The 20,977-nt window shown below is 36.6% G+C and overlaps 2 protein-coding genes across 2 annotated transcripts; both read right to left on the reverse strand.

Moving 5' to 3' along the window:
* Window positions 1-672: 672 nt before the first annotated feature.
* On the reverse strand, window positions 673-10,151 carry nsun6 (NOP2/Sun RNA methyltransferase 6). Its single transcript, XM_084107683.1, has 12 exons — window positions 10,068-10,151; window positions 9,667-9,746; window positions 9,140-9,286; window positions 7,735-7,808; window positions 7,179-7,285; window positions 6,152-6,305; window positions 5,995-6,076; window positions 4,196-4,315; window positions 3,718-3,865; window positions 2,784-2,932; window positions 1,358-1,483; window positions 673-1,058 (listed from the first exon to the last, which is right to left on the reverse strand). The coding sequence occupies exons 2-12, from the start codon at window positions 9,739-9,741 to the stop codon at window positions 849-851; spliced, it is 1,392 nt and encodes a 463-aa protein (XP_083963809.1). The 5' UTR covers window positions 9,742-9,746; window positions 10,068-10,151; the 3' UTR covers window positions 673-848.
* A 688-nt stretch (window positions 10,152-10,839) lies between these two features.
* myl12.1 (myosin, light chain 12-1) lies at window positions 10,840-16,408 on the reverse strand. Its single transcript, XM_084109409.1, has 5 exons — window positions 16,373-16,408; window positions 16,109-16,205; window positions 15,057-15,261; window positions 13,427-13,588; window positions 10,840-11,639 (listed from the first exon to the last, which is right to left on the reverse strand). The coding sequence occupies exons 3-5, from the start codon at window positions 15,238-15,240 to the stop codon at window positions 11,467-11,469; spliced, it is 519 nt and encodes a 172-aa protein (XP_083965535.1). The 5' UTR covers window positions 15,241-15,261; window positions 16,109-16,205; window positions 16,373-16,408; the 3' UTR covers window positions 10,840-11,466.
* Between the last annotated feature and the right edge of the window lie 4,569 nt (window positions 16,409-20,977).

Here is a 20,977-nt window from a genome sequence, read left to right on the forward strand (position 1 = left end):
GGTGCTTGAATACGGCGAATATTTTTCTTAGTTATTATGTAATATGGAATACATCACATATCATATATACACTGGGAAAATTTAAGAGTGATATTGATTGAATATGTATGTCGGCCTTAAAAAAATGACACAAATAATGCTTAATTTCACCTTAAAAGTTGGTATTTTGCATATATATATACATAAAAAAGGCAGTGAGCCTCCATTATATCTTTGCTCTGACCCTTGACTATCGATCTAGAAACTTAATTTCCTCATCTTGATTGCCTACTTACAAAAAAACTAGGGGAAAATGGTCCAACGACTGAGCAAGATATGCAAATTAGAAGGTCAAAAACTCACAATTTCGCTTGGGTACCAGTTTTTTGGGGATTCAGCACCCTTGAAATATGTAAAGTAGGCTGGTTCCCGACTTGTACCCATAAATGCTCCTCACTTTCACTTTTTGGGTACATCCCATCTAGACTAGAATGGCATGAGGGTGAGTAAATGATGACAGAATTTTTTTTAAAAAAAATTTTATTTAACTCCAGTTAATTTATTATTTATAATTATTTACTTCTATGTGACTTCTAGGTATTATATGACATGACACAAATGGCTAATGGGCCAAGTCCACAAAAATCATTTATGTTTGGAGATGGTCTGTCTTTAAACAAATAGTTCAAGTCATTCTTCAGTCTTATAAATTAACTAATTTATTTTAATTTAATACAGTTATACAGTACAAATATTTACTAATATGTACAACATTGCATAAAAAAAATGAAAACAATCCTTGGAAACAAAACATTATAGAGATGATAAATGGTGTGTATATTAATTAAAACCCTGCCAGTTGGTCTGTATTAAGCTTGTGTGAACTTCTTACCATTTTTTATAAACTTGGCAATAAAAAACCCAATAGTATCAGTGTTGGCGTTTTGTAGAAAGCTCTCAGGGGACTGTGCGAAGCGAGCTCCTCTCCATGCTAATTCTGGGCGAAATCTCTGTAGTAACCGTCGTTGGTCACATGACAGACCTGCTCCTTGCATCCCCTCAGATCCTAAATGAGGCACCTGGAAGAGATGACAACACAAGGTTTCACTCACTGTTACGGCTTTCCATTAAGCCGCTGGTATTGGTAACAGGATTTTATAACAAAAAATGTCCAAAAGAAAAAGAAAAAACTCCATTTCCATGACTTTCCAAAGAGGAAAAAATAAAACGAGGTTGATTATGAGATTATATACTTCATTGTTTCCCTTCGTATTTGTTCTGTTTTAGCTAGACTTAAAAGTATTCACTACTCAATTTGTTTTGACAGTTCTGGGTTATAAAAAACGTTTGTAGTGTTAGCAATGTATTTCATTCTTACCTGTGGTTCTAGTGTTAAACAGGGGAATGTCTTGAGAACCCAGGCAACCTGCTCTTCATTTTCCGCAAGTGTCACGGTACAGGTGCTATACACCAAAACACCTCCCTGTTTTAACAAACGTACAGCCTGCAACAGACACAGTCTATAAGCTATAAAAGACTTGCACTGTAACATGTAGTACACAGCACCACCTTCTGTTCACTGACTTAAAGAAACACGTTCAATGGGTAGTTAAATAAAATGATATAGATGGCTCCAAACAGTGTTATCCTTCCCTAAACCTATCACAAATCGGTTTTATTAATTTAAATAAAGCTGAAATAAAATATAAATATTAAATGTAAACCGTAAATAAACTAAAACGATAACTGGAAATGTTGCCTTGGCAACTAGCAGTAATAAAAGGTTGAAGTACTAAAATGAATAAAAATAAAATAAAAATAATTCACAGCTAAATAAAAATATCTAAATAAAAAGCACAAAAAATTACTAAAACAAACATGAAAAATATAATAAATACTATACTAGCCTCTGAATAATAATGATACTGTTCCTAACTTCAGAGACTTTAATTTATGGCGGTGATAAAGACACGGCAACAGCAAGAAGTAGCATAACTAAGTACATTTTAATAGCTGTTTTTTCCTTCACTGTCAATTAGGGACGACCATAATTAACTGAGTAACCGACAATAGGAATTTTTTTTTGACTGATTAATACTATCAGTTAAACGGCTAAATAAGTTAATCAAAGAAACACGCTACACTATCAGTTAAAATAGTTTTTGAGAGGGAAAAAAACATTCAGAAATAATGTAAAATACCGGTAAATAAAACAAAATGTTTACAAACATTATAAACATATAACCTAGGCTATTTTAGTTCCCCTCACTCCAAAACAGATCCTTTATATTGAATTGTATTCAGAACAGAAAAAGAATGAAAAATATAAGTAGCTAAAGCACACTAATAATAGTGCCATTCTTTATAAATAACATATAAACATCAAGCCAAAATGAGTTTATTTAAAGCAAAACTGAAACCGGCAATGTGTTTGGTGGGGCGGCGGGCGCTGATTGTACGAGCAGTGTATCGAGCATAGTAACTTGTTATATAACATATACAATAAACTATGTTTGGTTGACTGTATTTTGATATTGTGTGTGTGTGTGTGTGTGTGTGTGTGTGTGTGTGTGTGTGTGTGTGGCGCCTGCGGAAAGAACTTAAAATACTTTGTCATTTTTGGTCATGCAGATAATAGATCAAGACATTCAAAAAACATTGTGTGTCTCAGTTTCCGTGGACTTGCTTATGGAGCGCGTGACAAAAATAAGCGCACACTACTTGTCACACAGCATTTTAAACTGTTTTAAATAAGCAGCATGGAAACCACGGTGACAAGACAACATGTTCTGGATGAGTGTTACCGTAGTGAGGAGTTTTCTCTGTAGAGGCTGGTAGGAGCAGACTTCTTTCAGACTCCAGCTGTAGGTCATGTTGGGCCTTTGACCCAGTCCACTGCAGGGAGCGTCTAATAATATCCGGTCAAAACTCTCCTCAGGATATGGGGGACCATCAACAAATATACACAAAGTTTAGTAAGTTTAGTAAAAATTAGTAAGTCTACAAAAAGTTTTAAAAAAAAATTATGTTCAGCTGCTTTTTATAAATAATACACTCGATGGTCAAAAGTTTGGCATGATTAAGATTTTTTCAATGTTTTCGAAAGAAGCCTCTTATGCTTACCAAGGCTGCATTAATTTGATCACAAATATAATAATCAGAAATGTTTATTGATCACTAAATCAGCATATTAGAATGATTTCTGAAGGATCATGTGACACTGAATACTGGAGTAATGATGCTTTGCATCACAGGAATAAATTACGTTTGAAAATATATTTAAATAGAAAACAGTTATTTTAAATTGTAATAATATTCACAATATTACTGTTTTTTGCTGTTTTGGTCAAATAAATGCAGCCTTGGTGAGGATAAAAGACTTCTTTCAAAAACATAGAAAAATCTTAAATATTCAAAACTTTTGACTGCCGGTGTATATAATTGTAATTATATATTGTAATTATGAATCACTGTGAAAGATAGATTAAAAACAAAGTGATAATAATAATAGGAAATAAGAGGAACCTGTAATGTTTATAAAGTATTTTCTCAAATAACAAGCATGATTAACATGTAAATAGCCCATAATGCAACTGTGTTGCAATAATTCACCATGTGTGAAAAAGTTCTAGTAGTTATATTACACTATTAGCAGAAAGAAAGAAATTAACTCATTAATGTGTATAATTGAGTGATTATTATGTTTTGTAACACTGGTTTTAGACTATAGAGGCTTACCAGCACTGTTTTCCTGAGCAGGGTCGGAGCTCACTGCATGTATGCTGTTACAGCAATATGCTTTAATACAGTCCAAATTCAGCATCTTTGCATTCTGAATGATCTTTTCCATTTTGGATCGGATTTTGTCCAAAGCCACAACAGTACCCTGTAGAGACAGCAAATATATATGAGTTTGTTGTAACGATTTACAATAGGATCCTATTTGTTAACATAAGTTAATGCATTAGCTAACAATGAGCAATGAACAATATATTTTTTGTAAAGCATTTATTACTCTTTGTTAACGTTAGTTAATAAAAATCTAATTGTTAATTTTTTTTTGTTCATGTTAGTTCACAGTGCATGAGCAAATGCTAACAAATACAACCTTGGTTTTTAAAAATGATTATGCCACTGACTAAGACAATTAAATGCTTTAGTATTGTTCACTGTTAGTTCATGTTAACTATTTTACATTTATCTAAAAAACACTTGCCTGGTTTCCCATAAGAGAAGCAATGTGTGTCGTCTTTCCTCCAGGAGCAGCACACATGTCAAGGATTCGCTCTCCAGGACGAGGTCCTAAAACATGACCCACGACCACTGACGGCAGATTCTGTATGAAAAATACAAACACATCAATTCACAAAAGACACCTCGATTTGTATGTATTCATGGCTGGAAGGTGTGATTTAAAACACACACCAACACACATATCCCTCGCACACAGAGATCAGAGATCGCGCTGCGCACACACAGAAACATTCAGGAGCACAGAACTTAGCGCTGCCCCGCGACTTTTATTAATAAAAGAGCTTCACTAGTGAATCGCTACATTATATTTCTTCACTATTAGTAGAAAGATGCTGTAAAGACGCAAGTAATTCACACACGCATCTCTCTCTCAATAATTAATTGTAATAAATGCTACAATTCATTCATTCATTCATACACTATCTCTCTGTCAGATTTAAAGCAGACAGAATGCTAGATCTAATGAGCTGAAACTGACAAAAATAACCATCATTTTTACACATATTATGTGCAGCAAACATGAATAACAGCTTTAACGGGTCAATATTGGCAAATGACCATGATGTAAGCGGATAATCCACGGCTAGCTGTGCATAAAATGATCTGAATGCACTTTGTTTCTATTAACATCATTCAATGCACAATTATATATATACACCATTAATATATATTATATTTATATATATATTCACACACAATATAAATGGACAAAAGTATTGGGACACCTGACCATTACACCAACAGGGACTTTAATGATTAAATGACATTCTAAATACATAGACAGTGTATGGCAGCTGTATGGAGTTGGTCCCCCCTTTACAGCTTCTGTATAACAGCTTCCAGTCTTCTAGGAAGGCCATCCACAAGATTTTGGAGTGTTTCTGTGGGAATTTTTGGTAGAGCATTGGTGAGGTCAGGCACTGATGATGGACAAGAAGATCTGGCTCGCAATCTCCATTCCAGTTCATCCCAAAGGTGTTGGATGGGGTTGAGGTCAGGGGTCTGTGCGGACCAGTCAAGTTCTTCCACACCAAACTCATCCAACCATGTGTTTATATATCTTGCTTTGTGCACTGGGGCACAGTCAAACTGGAATAGAAAAAGGCCTTTCCCAAACCGTTCCCTCAAAGTTGGAAGCATAGCATTGTCCAAAATGTCTTGGTATGCGGAAGTATGCTAGAACCCTTCACTGGAAGTAAGGCAGTTGCTCGGCCACGAAAACCCATTCCATGAAGCTCCCGCCGCACAGTTTTTGTGGTGATATTAATGCCAGTGGAAGTTTGGAACTTTTCAGCTATGGAATCAGCAGAGCGTTGGTGACTTTTACACACCATGCGCCTCAGCACTTACTGACCCTGCTCTGTGACTTTACGTGGTCTTTCACTTCTTGGCTGAGTTGCTGCTGTCCCTAAATACTTCCACTTTCCAATTATACCACTTACAGCTGACTGTGGAATATCTAGCAGGGATGAAATTTCATGAACTGACTAATTGCAAAGGTGGCATCCTATCACAGTACCACAGTTGAATTCACTGAGCTCTTCAGAACATTTTTTTAACACATGTTTGTAAATGCAGATTTCATGGCTATGTGTTTGATTTTATACACCTGTGGCAATGGGTCTGAATGAAAATCCTGAATTCATTAATTAAGAGTTGTGTCCCAATACTTTTGTCCATATAGTGTATATATAATTTGTTAATAATGGTAATGGACGCAAGGAATGGCAGTTATCTGAGACACAGAAACATGAAGAGTACCTGGAGAAAGACCTCATCTGTAAGAACACCATCAAAGGAAGGACTTTGATAGAGAGGCTCTGTCATTCTAATCGCAACACCCCTGAGTGACAGAAACACACATCCACATGTTAAAGCGAACTGGCTTTCAACAGGGTAAAAAGAGAAGTTGACTCACTTGACAGGTCCATCTGAGCAGAATAATTCTGAGCGATCCACCTCAGAAATTCCATTACCCAGAAATACCTTCTTGCCCTTGAACTCTTTGGCTCCACGTGTGCACTTCCCCTCAACATCAGAGAACACAGACACCATGTCACCCACTTTCATGTCTGAGAAACACACAAAGGCAGACAGATGGATGCAACAAGGTAAACACATTAACATTTTACTCAATCAAAATTTAGGTGTTCCCAAACTAAAAAATCCTATGGCCCTCCAAAAATTGGGAACAAACGGGCGGATCACACTAGATTATTAATTATTTATTAAAAGAAGCTAGTATTGATACTTAGGCCACGTTCACACAGCCGCAGAATGCAGTTGTAAGTCCTGTATTTGAGTCCTTAATACTTAAGTTATTTACAGGATGACAACCGCATTCAACCAAACTCACATCCGTAAATTTTCAGGACTCACAACTGCATTCTGGGAAAACTTGGTCTGTGTGAATGGAAACGGACTGGACAACTAGTTGTCATAATCAAAAAATAATAACCAGTGCTATGTTGATAAAGTGGACAAAGCATAAAAACAAAAAAAATGCCCTTTATTAATATTAAGCAAGCATAATTGCTTTCAAGCAACTTGCCAACTAAAATCTACACCAGATCTAAATATGTTTGAGCCACTTTAGAGTATTTTGGAGGAGCAAATCAGAAAATGTTTTCCTCCACCAGCATCACATAGTGACCTGGCCACTGTTCTGGAAGAGGAATGGCTCAAAATCCCTCTGGCCACTGTGCAGGACTTGTCTCTGTCATTCCCAAGACAACTTGATGCTGTATTGACCGCAAAAGAGGCCCTACACCATACTAATAAATTATTGTGGTCTAAAAGGTTTCAGTTTCCAGCCCCTGAATATTTTAGTTCAAGTTAGTTAATGCATTAACTCATGTTAACAAATGCAACCTTATTTATTATAGTGTTACCAATAATACTAAGTACATTACAAAGATGCAAAGTGATGTGTATGTGCTGCTCACACTTTGGCGTGCTGAGGATGCCAGGCGTGAATACATGAGCACCTCGAAGCACAGCATTGCCACACTGAGCGCCAACTATAACTTCAGCGGCCAGCAAATCCACATGCCTGCAGAACAAGGTTGACAGAAACATGCAAATAAATGAAGAGACACTATAGTTAGTTAGGGGCCGTTCACACAGAATGTGTTTTTCCATTCCACCAAACTACTTTTCCATTGTTTTTCTATTTAAACACGTGCTACATGGACAAGTTTGACTGTTTGAGTCTTTTGCAGTGTCTCACGCATGACACAACATTCTAAAAACAAGGAGCTCAAGTTAAAATAAGTTCAAACGCATCTCTACACCTTGCTTTTTTCATTCAATTGACCTGTATCTCATGTTTTTAACACGTTCTGTGTGAATAGCCTCTCAAGCTTCTGAGAGAAAAAATGTCATGCCAATGATCAGTTCATCATCATCTTAGACCTTAAATACAACTTCTATTTTAAAAACAATAAGAGTAAGACAGATAATACAAGCATTTTCTAATATTCCACTACATTCTCAGCATACCTCGGACCGTGGACTGGAAGCAGCAGAACATCTGGAAGCTGTGGGTGAGTGTAAACAGCTGGAGCTCTTTTCTGCTGCAAAGAGACATGACGTTGAGATCATTAAAAAAAAGGTCCTGAAAATCATTCAGAATCAAATATATTTCAACATACATTGCAATCAACACTTCACTTTAAACTCATGTTTAAAGTTACACGGATTGATTCACAGCACCATACAGTGACCCCAAAAAGTATTCATATGTAACTTTGTTACTTAATGTAATTACTTTTAACCAACCAAAATGATTTTTAGATATTTAAATATTTGCATGTTCATGGTTCTCTGATGTCAGTTAATGGTCATATGACGTGCTGGTAAACAAATAAAATATTTAATCTTTATTAGCATGTTTTATTTTATTTGGTTGACTAATAAAAAAAAGGATTAACTTATAGGATAGGGCTCTTTTTAGCTGTGATAGTATCTCACAATTCTGACTTTTTGTGAGTTTATTCACAATATATCACAATTCAATGAAAAAAAAGTAAGAATTGCTTTTTTTCATAACTGCGAGTTTATATCTTGCAATCCAGACTGTTTTCCTCAAAGTTGCGAGTTTACATCTCACAATTTTGACTTTTTATCCTCCGAATTCTGAGTTTACATCTGACAATTAATCTTTTTTCACAACAAAATAACAAAAAAAAAAAGGTAATTGCGACTTTATATCTCACAATTCAGACATTTCTTCTCATAATTGCGAGTTTATACCTAGCAATTCTGACTTTTTTTCTCAGAATTGATTTAAAAAGGCGCAAATACAAGCTTCCATAGTAAGACAACATCTGTATTCAGTGTTGGGGAGTAACTAGTTACATGTGACGGAGTTACATAATTTAATTACAAAATAAATGTAACTGTAATCAGTTACTGAGAAAAAATGTGTAATTAAATCACAGTTACTTATGAAAATGTTAACGATTACAAAGGGTGTTACATCTGAATATTTTCTGTAAAAAGCTAGGATATGTTGAATAATATTAATTTGTTGCTTTGCCTGTTTTTGATGTGCACGATGCCTCCAGCCATTTAAAGGCCGTTTAGTAAAGCGATGCTATTTGAATTTGCAGCACCACATCTGCCAATTACATCAATCCACATTGCCACTGAAAGCTTTAGGCTAAGACCTGTCTGAAAGTTGCCACCATGGCAAGTGATAAAAATGCGTTCCAGCGCTGGAAGTTAGAAAAGTAATGAAAAAGTAATCCAATGTAATCAGTTACATTACTTTAATAAAGTAATTGAAATAGTTACACTACTTATAAGGTTTTAAATAGGGTAGCTGCTGGTAATCTGTAACCTATTACATTTCCAGTACCCTTCCCAACACTGTCTGTGTGTGTGCATACGAACACACACAGACCTGTTCTAAATGTTGCTCCAGTCTATGCTGAATCTCCTGTAGTGGATGCAGGTGTGTGCTGGCTCTCAGACAGGTGAACAAGGGTGGATGAGACAGACAGGACAGCAGAGCTTCAAACACCTCATCTTTATCAAGCTCAGACACCACCTAAAAAAAGATATGAGAACAGACATGTCACTGTCTTTTTAAATGGCATATTGTAAACTTTGCCCGTCATAAGGAAGAACATTTCGATAACACTTTATTCTAGGTGACGGACACATGTATTTACTATAGTAATAATAGTAAATTACGCATAATTGCAAGCAACTGACCATAAACCGAACCCTAACCCTACAGTAAGTAACGTTACATGTATTGTGGTTAATTAATATTACTCAGTACTTGTTTGTGTAATTACACTGTAAGAACGTCATCATAAAATAAAGTGTAACCAACATTTCCATATAACTCATTTGGGAAAACAACAACACCAATTTGCTTGACCTTAAAGGTCAATTAACATGAATTTGAGTTAAACTGCTAACCTCTTTCCTTGTATAAACATTGCAAAGATGTTCTCGCACTTCTGACTTCATTGAAAGCTGAGGGAAAACTGACATCGTGTCTCATGTGGGGAAACATAAAAATACGTTAGTATTAAGTTAGTTGTAAAACAACTATAAGTAAATCAGTCCTACAGTCTTCCATATTGCCATGTAATAAAAAATGACAGTACGCGCGTTCCTGTGTTCAAAAACAACTACCGTAACGTTAACGTTAGATAGAAATCAACAGGAAGCAAGGGTCTCGAACAGTAAATAAAGACCACGTGCGAGCTATTTCTCCGGTATTTCAAAGAAACACATGAAAAACGTGTTTTGACTCAGCCAGTTGTGTATGTTTCTTAAACAAAAGGACATAAGTTCATATGCGTTTGAGCTCTTACCGGCTAATTTTAACCATAAGTAAGCGGAATTGTTTTCTTCTTCTTCTTCTTCTTATTTGAACGCATTCGTGCGTTCACTTACCGCCACCTACTGTTTCCTTTGCAAAACCACTAGGGGTAAATATATCAAAATATCAGGCTTCTCAAATTGATTGGAACGATCCAGTCATGCGAGTTACCATTTATATATGGTGACCTCAACATGCCCGGATACCAGCTCTCTTTCTTGCCTCATTATTTTGGCAGAATAAAATATTTTATCATATTTATGGGCTAGTTCAAAATAATATTGTTGTGAATTGTAATAGGTATGCCCACTTAATTTATATATATATATATATATATATATGTGTGTGTGCTAATAAAACTCAGTTAACTCCAGAATAATGATTGCAGATGAATGCATCTAAACACTGCACCATATTTGCAAATGCATAATGAAACACTAAAAATAACAATGCATAAGTCAACTGATTTGCTGTGCTTCATAAAGTTAGATACAGTCTTCTACCTATATGTTTTGGTCTGATTTTTTTTTTTTATACTTTTTGCTTCAAATCAAAGTTTACACTCTCAGATTATGTGAAAATGCTAATGCAACTGCACATGAAAAGAGGCTAAACAGTGACATTGTACAGCAGTTTATTCTTCGCAACAAGCCAACAAGCTAAGCTAATTGTCTGAACAGAATTATAAAACTCATTAGCACTGCAATTATGACTGTATTCATAATTACATCAAAAACAGTTAACAAAAAAAATACACATCAAAATGTTTTAATATGAGAGATTTATTCAAAATACTTATTATCAGATGTAAAAACTCAGTTAGGCAATGAAATCAAACGAGATCAAATGCATCTAAATACACCAACATGTTCACATTTTTCACTGTCTGATTAAACAAAAACAAGACTGTCTTAGAGGTCTGAGATAACTTACCTGTGCGACTAGCTAGATGTAACTACAAAGTTACACTGTTAAAAAAAACCTTAGACATGGACAAAATATACGAAAACATGATCCATGAGAGCCCTATACTTACAAAACACTTCCCCAATTAACAGTAAGGTGTGATGAATAAAGTGGAATTTGTTCCAGTTGGCATACACCTAAAAACAAAAACACTGGCATGCTAACGCAAGAAAAACAACATTTAAACACCTCAACACCGAAGTGATTTTGATAGCCCAAACCATGAGGATTTCAGTATTAGAGTGACATGACTTTAACTGTGATACCGTATCATAACCCGTTCAAAATATGAGGTCTAGTGAGTGGTGAAGAGTGAACACTTAATTTCCAGAGTTAAAGTTGGATTCTCAAGGGGACAGCACGGGATTTCTCTAGCCTAAAAGGGATTTTTAAAACGGATGCAGGGGTTTTTTTTGTTTGCTTTTTTAATCGTCCTTGTCTTTGGCTCCATGTTTAAGAATACGGGTGAACTCCACGTAGTTGAAGTTGCTCTTTTTATCGATTGGCGCTTCTCTGAAGAGCTCGTCGACTTCTTCATCTGTGAATCGATCGCCCATAGTGGTCAGAAGTTCTCTCAGATAGTCCTCCGGAATGAAGCCTACGGGGAGAAAAAGAAAGAAAGAATCAAATGATCCTCTTGGTCCAGAGACAATCTTGTGATTTGGAAAGTCTAAGTGTGATTTTCTTTCTTCAGTGTTTTAATATTTTAGTTATGCCATTTGGGAGAGAAACTGAGCAGAACTCTTCACACTCAAACAGATTTTGAGTAGTATCTGAATTGCATATAAAACTTCCATCAATCTAGAGTACAGTTAACACAAACAAACTAAAGGCCTCAAAATACTCACTACAAAGTTCTTATTCATTCAACGTTTAGAGGTAAAACAAAGGAGCAGCGATATGCTGTTATCTTATCAAACATCTGACGCCGCCCGCCCTGCTGAGAGCGACTCTTAGATGAATAATTAATAAAAGATACACACAACATGGCAGACATTTTAATAAAGCATTAGAAAAGCATATGATCATACAGAGTTTATGTTTGCTGGAGCTCTGCAGCACTCCAGTGAAATCACATCACGTTTATTAATAAATCACTTTATACACTAGATCAGTGGTTCCCAAACCTGTCCTGGAGTACCCCCAACACTGCACGTTTTCTTTATATCCCTAATCAAACACACCTGATTCAACTCATTAACCCATGTGATGATGAGCTGATGAGTTGAATCAGGTGTGTTTGATTAGGGAGACAAAGAAAACGTGCAGTGTTGGGGGTACTCCAGGACAGGTTTGGGAACCACTGCACTAGATAGCTTAAAATCAAGCAGTTTTACCATATTAAACATGATAAACAGCGTCAGTGTCTCGTTTCATCATAAAGCTGCTCTCCAGTGACGTCTGACCTCGACCGACTGCACAGGCCACATGAGCCAGAAAAGATTTTCACGTGAAAGGTGGCGGCGCACATCTACCTAATATATTATCGCCACGGACCAATGGGAGCATGAAGGCGTTTAGCAGCCGGAGCAAACTTTTCTGGAAAGCGAACTTCTGTTTCTGCCTGATTTTGTTTGAAATTACATCACATCAGTTAATTCTGTGATTTCGCTTGAAGTATATCGGGGCCTTAATAATCTTACCCCCGCTTTCACAGATAAGGCTTAAGCCTAGACTCAGACTAAAATACATATTTGCGCTGTTTAAATTGAAATCAACTTGCACTGTCATATCTTAAAATACATCAGTGTCATTGTTTTGTCTCAGGATGCACAGCAGTAATGTTTTATAAAAACGGCACGTTTATAAAAGCTACTTAAATGTCCCAATTGAACTAAAACCTAATCCTGGCTTAATCTAAGCCCTGTCTGTGAAAGCAGGCTTAAATGTGATGCATATTTGTCTGTCATTCAGAAATTAAACGGGTAAGATTTCTACAAATAGTACTTATAAACAATGCTTTTAAATGCACAGTCACCCAGTTTATACATTTATCATCAATAATTCCAATTTGTTTCAATCTCATACATTCTAACTAACTGAATATTGCTTGTTCCACAGCTAGTCATATTTTAACCATGTTCATACTTTTTAACTCAATAAATGTGATTTTTATTTAAAATTAGCAATTTATGTGGATTCATGAAATTTAAATGCATTTTGAAAACTATTTTATGATTTAAACAATCAAATGTGCGTAAAAATAGTTAATAATAAACCATCACATGTTCATGTTCAATTCAAATGCATACATCTTTAATTATTATTTCTTTCTGAGTGCAGGAGCCAGCTGCAATATTTAGCAATTCATTCTAAAGGGATTCAGTGATGCAGAACACAGTTGTAGCAGAAGTTGTGTTGCATCATTTGATGAGATCATTTTACCTGTTCCTTCCTCGTCAAAGCAGGCAAACGCATTGCGAATGACTTCCTCTGGATCTGTGCCGTTAAGCTTCTCTCCAAACATAGTGAGGAACATAGTGAAGTTTATAGGCCCGGGAGCTTCTGTCATCATGGCCTCCAAATAATCATCTGTTGGGTTCTTCCCTGAAAGACAGTGATAAACACATTCATTATATTAGGCTGTGAAACTACTCAGTCCACAAAATTACTTTTTTGGCTTTTTAGATACAACATTTATGTAAATTCACGCTTATATACACACACACACATATAATTATACAAGATTTTAGTCATATTGCCAGGCCCTACGAGTAGTTTGTAATGTTATATTAAGCAGTTTTATATTATATCTAAAGTGTGGTTTCCATGCCACTGCATTTAGATGTCATTGCAGTGAGTTTAATAGTGCTCCGATGATGAGATGGTATAATACGACGGTTTCGTTTATTCACACAAATAGAAATAAAAAGTCAACAACGACAGCAATCCAACAAAAACTACGGTTAAAAACCTTACATCTGCTGGCGTCATCCAAAGTTCCACAACTGCAATTACGTCATATAATACATTTAACCATCTATTCATATGCAAAACATTATTTATCCAGCTGGTCTCACTATACTGACATTAAAAAAAAATATATTGAATGGCTCACACAATTGGATTTTTAAACCACTTTCTGAATATTTACTTGAATATATCTATTAATAGATACTGCTATCAGATACATGAAAAAACAGTACTTTAGTAAAACAGTACTTGCTTTATTGTTTTTAATTGTTCAGTTGCCTATAATGTGTTTCTTAATTTTATTACTGACAGTTATTACTAGATAAAAAAAAATTAAAAAATAAAAAAACTTTAGTTGCTTGAAGGGTAGATGTTGTTGCTTAAATGTATTATTTATAGTAACATATAAATTATTAATAGGATATTTTCCACTGTGGTATCAGACTTGGTATCTGGCACTGGTATCGACAAATGAAATTATTGTCAGGTCAGAGGTCACTCTTCCACCTGAACTCTATTCTCTCGTGATCTCTCTCGATGAACGTACGGCCATTGCCGGAAGCCAGTGAATATAGTTTATACGTTTTAAATATGGATATTTTTCTTTCAAAAACTCATTGCTTCGCTTCAGAATAGATTGGAGTCGTTTGAATTACTTTTATGTGGGTGGATGTGCTTTTTGAAGCTTCAAAAACTTGGACACTATTCAATGCTATTACAAAGCTGGGAAGAGCCAGGATATTGATTTAACACAACTCAGATTATGTTCGGCTGAAAGAATTAAGTCATATACACATTGGATGGCTTGAGGGCGAGTAAATGATGAGATCATTTTCATTTTTGGGTGAACTATTCCTTTGAGATGTTTTGTAATCTGGATCAATCCTTCAACAGTCATTAATAAGAGAACTGTGCTATGCACGTATATATCCGACATATTTTATCTTCCAAATGTCATCAGTTCCTCTCACATCTGCATTCTGGAGAATATATGATTAAACTGAAAACATTAAAATGGTTAATGAAACAACAGCAAGAATTGTAACCCATCAGGGGACTTTAAAGAGCATGGATAGTGGTCCTCAATGCTATAAAATCTTACCAAGAGAAGCAAGCATGTCATGAAGATCCTCCTTATCGACAAAACCATCCCGGTTCTGGTCGATCATGTTGAATGCTTCCTTAAATTCCTGAATCTGTGACTGATCGAACATAGCGAAGACATTGGAAGTCGCGCGCTGAGGGCGCTTCTTGGTTATCTTTGCCTTTGCACGTTTGCTCGACATTTTGGCTGTATTTGGCTTTACCTACAAGTTTAAAAAAGACAAAAGACATATCACACACATCCCCAAACACATCCCCACTTGATTCTTCTGCAAAAAGAATTGTGCATTCAAAAAAGTAAAAGCAAACTTGTCTTTTACTAATGATATAACATATAATATAGTAACTCTTCCTTATAGATGCTATAAACACTAAGATGGTATCTTCTAAAATGCCTACATATTTTGTTGGCGTGCTGAGGCAAGTCCACTGCATAACAAAATCTACTTTAGACTTTCCTTATACTGGGACCTAAAAGCTAAACGTTGAGAAAAATGTAAAAACAAAACAGGCAAGTTACAATTACTGCTTAAACAAACTTTATTTCAAAGGACAACGAAAACAACGTCGAATTAAAGAGTGCGGGAGGAGGCCGGGAGTCTTCTGTATCATCATCATCATCATCATAGCCTACATTTGTGACCCATTTGATTTATTTATAGCACATTAGTTACCGAATACAGATCCACTATTTACAGCGATGCTCAAAACTATTTTAGCCTAATTTCGATGACAAGGTCAAAGTAACCATAACATGAGACAGGAAGCAAGTAAATGCACTTTAGTAATAGATTAACGTTACATATTTCCCGATGTAAAGCCATCTTATACGTCTAGTGGATAACATTTTATAGGCAATATGTTTCTAGATTTTTAATCCGAACCGTCAGCAACAGAACACACGGTGGCTCGTTTAATCTCCCTGCTCGTATAGGTTGTGTTGAACGTTATGAAAATACATAGACTTTTAAAATGAAATGTTATAAACAATCTTTGCGAACGGTAACTACAGATCAAAAAAATTTAAAGAAAGAAAAATAAGCTTCTCACCGAACACCCGAGATCGACAGCTGCTTAGTTTCAACCACCGCCCAAACTTCCGGATTTCACTGTCGCTTCCGCAAGCCTCGACCAGACCAACACACAACTGAAAGGGTGTCACGGGTGAAAGATAAACACTTACGAAATCTGCAGTAACAAGCACTTAACCGTAATGAACTTAATTTATACAAAAAAAATTATTCAATTACTAGACTTTTATCATGAGACTAAATTATTTAATGAAGTATCATAAATAACATGCTCTTCCCGTACTTCTTCGATGTTAGTTTCTCCAGACACGCCCACAGGCACGTAATCGTTCTTAAACATGTCCATATACGGTCTGAAATCATTTTTTTCCCCTGTTCAGCGTGAGCAGACGTAATATTCACTGCATTGTTTTACTAATTTGTTTTTTGGTGTGATTTTAGAGACAGAAAGATTTGCTTGTTATCACACAGACATGAAAAACTATAGTGATTCACAAAAAAATTAAATAAAATACCCTAAATAAATACCCTAAATCAGGGGTTTTCAAACTTGGGCCACACGACAAGTGGAAACGTCTGTGTAAAGGTTTAGAGAAAAGCAGTGTAAACATAATAATAAATTAAAAAAAATTCATAAAGAAGATTCAACTAATTAACTAAATAAACAAATGCATTTGATTTAAATGGATAAATAAACAAAATATTAATGTAGAATATAAATATAAAAAATATATAAAAATAATAACAGTACAGTACTACAGAGAATAGAAAAAAAAATAATGTAATGTAACACATTTATAATATTTTTTGTTCCATAGTATTAATGGGTCTTTATCATAGATAGACCTAGAAAAAGGTCTTTATAGGCCTAATTGAAAATAAATTTCAATTCTACTGTATGACCACAAGAGAGCGTACTTGTGTGCTGTAGGCTACAATTAGCGCATCTACTCGCGCAGGACACACTTTTGAGAAGCCATTATGACATATTTTTCTGCCAAACTTTATTTTTCCAGTAGTCACACATTAGTTATTACATGCAAGGAGGCATTCAAAATTATGAACTATGAAAAAATATCCATATCAATTAATTTTTGAATAGGCTAGACTTCAACACAGGGTTGAACATTATAACAATGAAATACTAGTGCGATTTATTGTATGACATCATGTTGAAAGGCTTGTAGTTACACTGCATATTTTCAGAAGAAGACGTAGTGCAGCAGCTGTGTTTAAACCCATGCTACAATCCCAGGGTCAGCCAAACGTGTGTTCTTCCAAACACTATCACAAAGCTTCTTTAATGAGGGACGAAAATACACAAGCATATTCATGACAACAACATAGTCTCAGAAACAGGCAGCTGGCCTGAACATGCACACACTTTTTCCAGGACGAGTATTCTCTTTTGGTTTGATTGGCATCAATGTAACTGGAACTTTCTCAGAACATTCTGGCAAGGTTCTCTCAAAGTTTTGAATGAACATTCTTCCAGTAACATTAATAGAACGTTTGTTCAAAGTTATCTGGTCTTTGAACATGTTCTCAAAATGTTAGCTCAAATACGTTCATTCATGGAATGTTTCTCCCCCCACCTACCCCGCCCTCCAGAAACATTCGTTCCTATAGGTTTCCAAACTTATAAAATGGAATGTTCCCTTAACATTTGTATAACCAAGAGAAAGAAAAAGAAAACATTTAAAGTTTTCAGTTTAAAAAGAAAAAAAAAAAAAAACAGAAGAAAAAAAACAGGACGTTTTGAACATTCAGAAATAACGATTTCATAACCTTAATGGGAACGTTAGCAAAACGTTCTTAGAATATATTTTTGTTAGCTGGGTTTCTGCTTCAACTCAGGTGTTTAGGAGAGGTGCAATCTTTTAAGATAAGCTGTAATATGTTTGTAGTACACTATAAACCACAAACTGACCAGATCAAAAGCACAGTCTGTCCACAAAACAGGCAAATGATCAAAACCATAAGCCAAACAATCCAGATAACAAAAGGTCAGAAAACATAGGCAAACGGGAAAATCCGGAAAACCAGGCAGAAGATCAAAAATCATGACACGGGAAACCAGAAATAGTGCTCAGAAATGCAGTGTGACACATGTAGCAAGACTTCACAAAGAATGACTGAACACACAGGGCTTCTATGGCCGATTTTGAGCCCGATTTGCACCCCCCAACGATCTGGGGCGTGTGGCCCGATTTGAGGCTTGTCGTAACCGACTTTTTGTCCAAAAAAAACTCGATTGTGTGGAGTCATTACGATTATTTTACTGCTCCCGATCGCATCAGAGCCTCCACGATCCCAAATTGCAAATATCAAACACGTTTTATATTTATGACTCTTGATCGGGCTGCCTCTGACGTGATACCCGCGATAGCCAATGAGGGCGAGCAAGCTTCACCTACCGGATGTTGCGTGCTTCTATACACTGTAAAAAAAAATCTGTTAAATTTACGAAAAAAACTGGCAGCTGTGGTTACCAGAAATTTCCCGTAAAAAATACGGTAGCAACATTTTAGGTTTTACAGATTTAACTTAAAATTTACAGTAATAAACCGTATTTCATTATCTGATATAATGTTAAATTACCAATCTATTGAAGTATTAATATCTGTATTGTTCCACAGTAATACAATGACAACCAACAATCACAGCAGTAATGAGAGTCGATTAATCAAAGCTCATCACAAGTAGTTCTTCCACAAGAAAGTTAACACTAATATATATAGAAGGAGCACAGTGTAATTCACACAAACATTAAACACCATCATCATAACACACATTAAATTTTAAAAATGCAATAAACATTAATTTAACAACATTAAATGTAACATAAAACCCTAATGTACATAACTGATTATAAAAAAACTAAGAAAACTATGACGAAACAGTTATTTCAACAAAAATACATCAAATGTGTCACACAGGGATTTGTGGGAATGTCAATTTACGTTTTTTCACTGTAAATTATACAATGACTTGTTCGTTTTTACTTCCAAAAACTGTAAATTTAACGGTATTTTACAGTAAAATGACATTAAATGTACCATTAGATCTATCACAGTTATTTACCGTATATAGTAAGGAAACTTTCTGTTAACCAATTAACAGTTTTTCACTGTAGCATTTTTACAGTCTTTTACTGTTAAAATCACGATCATTTTTTACCTGAAACTTAGCAGCCACAAACATGCCATGAAAGTGGAGTATTGAGAAAGAAGATCACCCATATTCTTTTTTTCTACTTTCTACTTTGGAGAGTCAGCTGATGACGTCGATTGTCCTCCAATTGTTTTTCTTCTCAAGTCAGGTTTGATCTCGTGAGTCTCCGTGATATTTCATCTCACTGTAAAATCATTCCTACAATCAACAAGTGTGTGTGCTCGCGGGCCGGCTGAATCATCTAGTGTGTGCGTTCAGAGGATTATAAAAATCGGTTGAAAGTGTCATTATGTCTGTGGTCTCCCACAGTTTTAAAATCTGTTAAGATTTGAAAATCATCTAGTGTGTCCCAGGCCTTATGAGAACATAAACGAGGTAATACACAGGTGGAAGCACTAGGTAATAGTCACATAAATCCAGGAGGGAGGTGGCATGGAGGCGGAAGGGGCACGGGAAGCAGGAATGCTGGGGGTCTATATGACAGTGTAAACAGCTCAATAACCCTTTTATTTAAAGGCTTGATTTCTGTCCCGTAGACTGGTCCGTTGCAAAACGATTGAGTAAAGCCGTATCAATAATGTCAAAAATGTGATGGACCGGGACGGGTGTGTGTATGCTGTTTAAACAAGTGTACTAAATGATACGCTTGTTGTCTGGAGTTTTGACGAGTTTTATAGACTTGATATTGTTTCTTAATCAAAAGTGGTGAACCCCCACCCAAAAAAAAACACAGCACCCCCCAACCTAAAACATCTTCCTGCGCCCCTGCCGGAGGGCCAGGTCCATGGACAGGAAACAAGACTTGGAACTGAGACGGATCGAGGAGCCAGGGTGGAACCGGCATGGCAAGTGACCAGGGTGGAGCTGACAAGATTTAAGATTATCTCAGCAGACCTGAAGACAACCAAGGCGGAGCAGATGAACACCACAGTGGGACTGAACACCCCCGCGACTGAGCAGAAGACCACCAAGGCGTAGCTGAGGACCACCACGGCGGAGCTGACGGGGCTGAAGACCATCTCAGCGGAACTGAAGATCCCTACGGCAGAGCTGGAGTCCACCACGGCGGAGCAGATGGGGCTGATGACCACTATAGCAGATCAGAAGACCACCAGAGCAGATCAGGACCACGGTGGAGTCGAGGGAGCGGAGAGCCGGGGTGGAGCCGACAGGCTGACAGGCTGAAGTGAAGACATGAGCCTGGAAGCTTGACGTGCAGTCAGGGGCTCAGCTTCATTCTGAGCTAGGGTACTGGACATAACCAGCAGTGGGGCTAGGACCAGGCAGTTGGGCAGGAACTCTGGAGGAGGAAGAATTCCGGACGGGACCGGAGCATCCAGATCGCTGGGTGGAACTGGCGTGGAAGGTGAAGAATTGGGCGCGGGGTGGTATGGGGGGACTCGGGAGGGATCTGGATAAGCGGACCACAGATCTATAAGGCAGAGGTCTGCTCCTGGCTCTGGGATGGACTGAGCAGCGCGCATTGACTCCTTGGATCTGATGGTAGCCGGCTCCTTTTCCGGGATGAACACTGTGGCTGCCTCGGGCTCGCAGGCCGTGATGGAGTGGCCGCCGTTCCAGAGCATCCAGCTCAAATATCCCAGCAAATTCTGGTTCTTGGGGAGGAGGAGGAGGAGGAGGAGATGCAACATTGGTGAGTCCATCCTTTCTTTTAAATCTACTCAATTTGAGGGTCTGTTATTCTGTCACAGAA

This window comes from Abramis brama (assembly GCF_963993115.1).
Source record: "Abramis brama genome assembly, chromosome: 3".
Classification (NCBI taxonomy): domain Eukaryota; kingdom Metazoa; phylum Chordata; class Actinopteri; order Cypriniformes; family Leuciscidae; genus Abramis; species Abramis brama.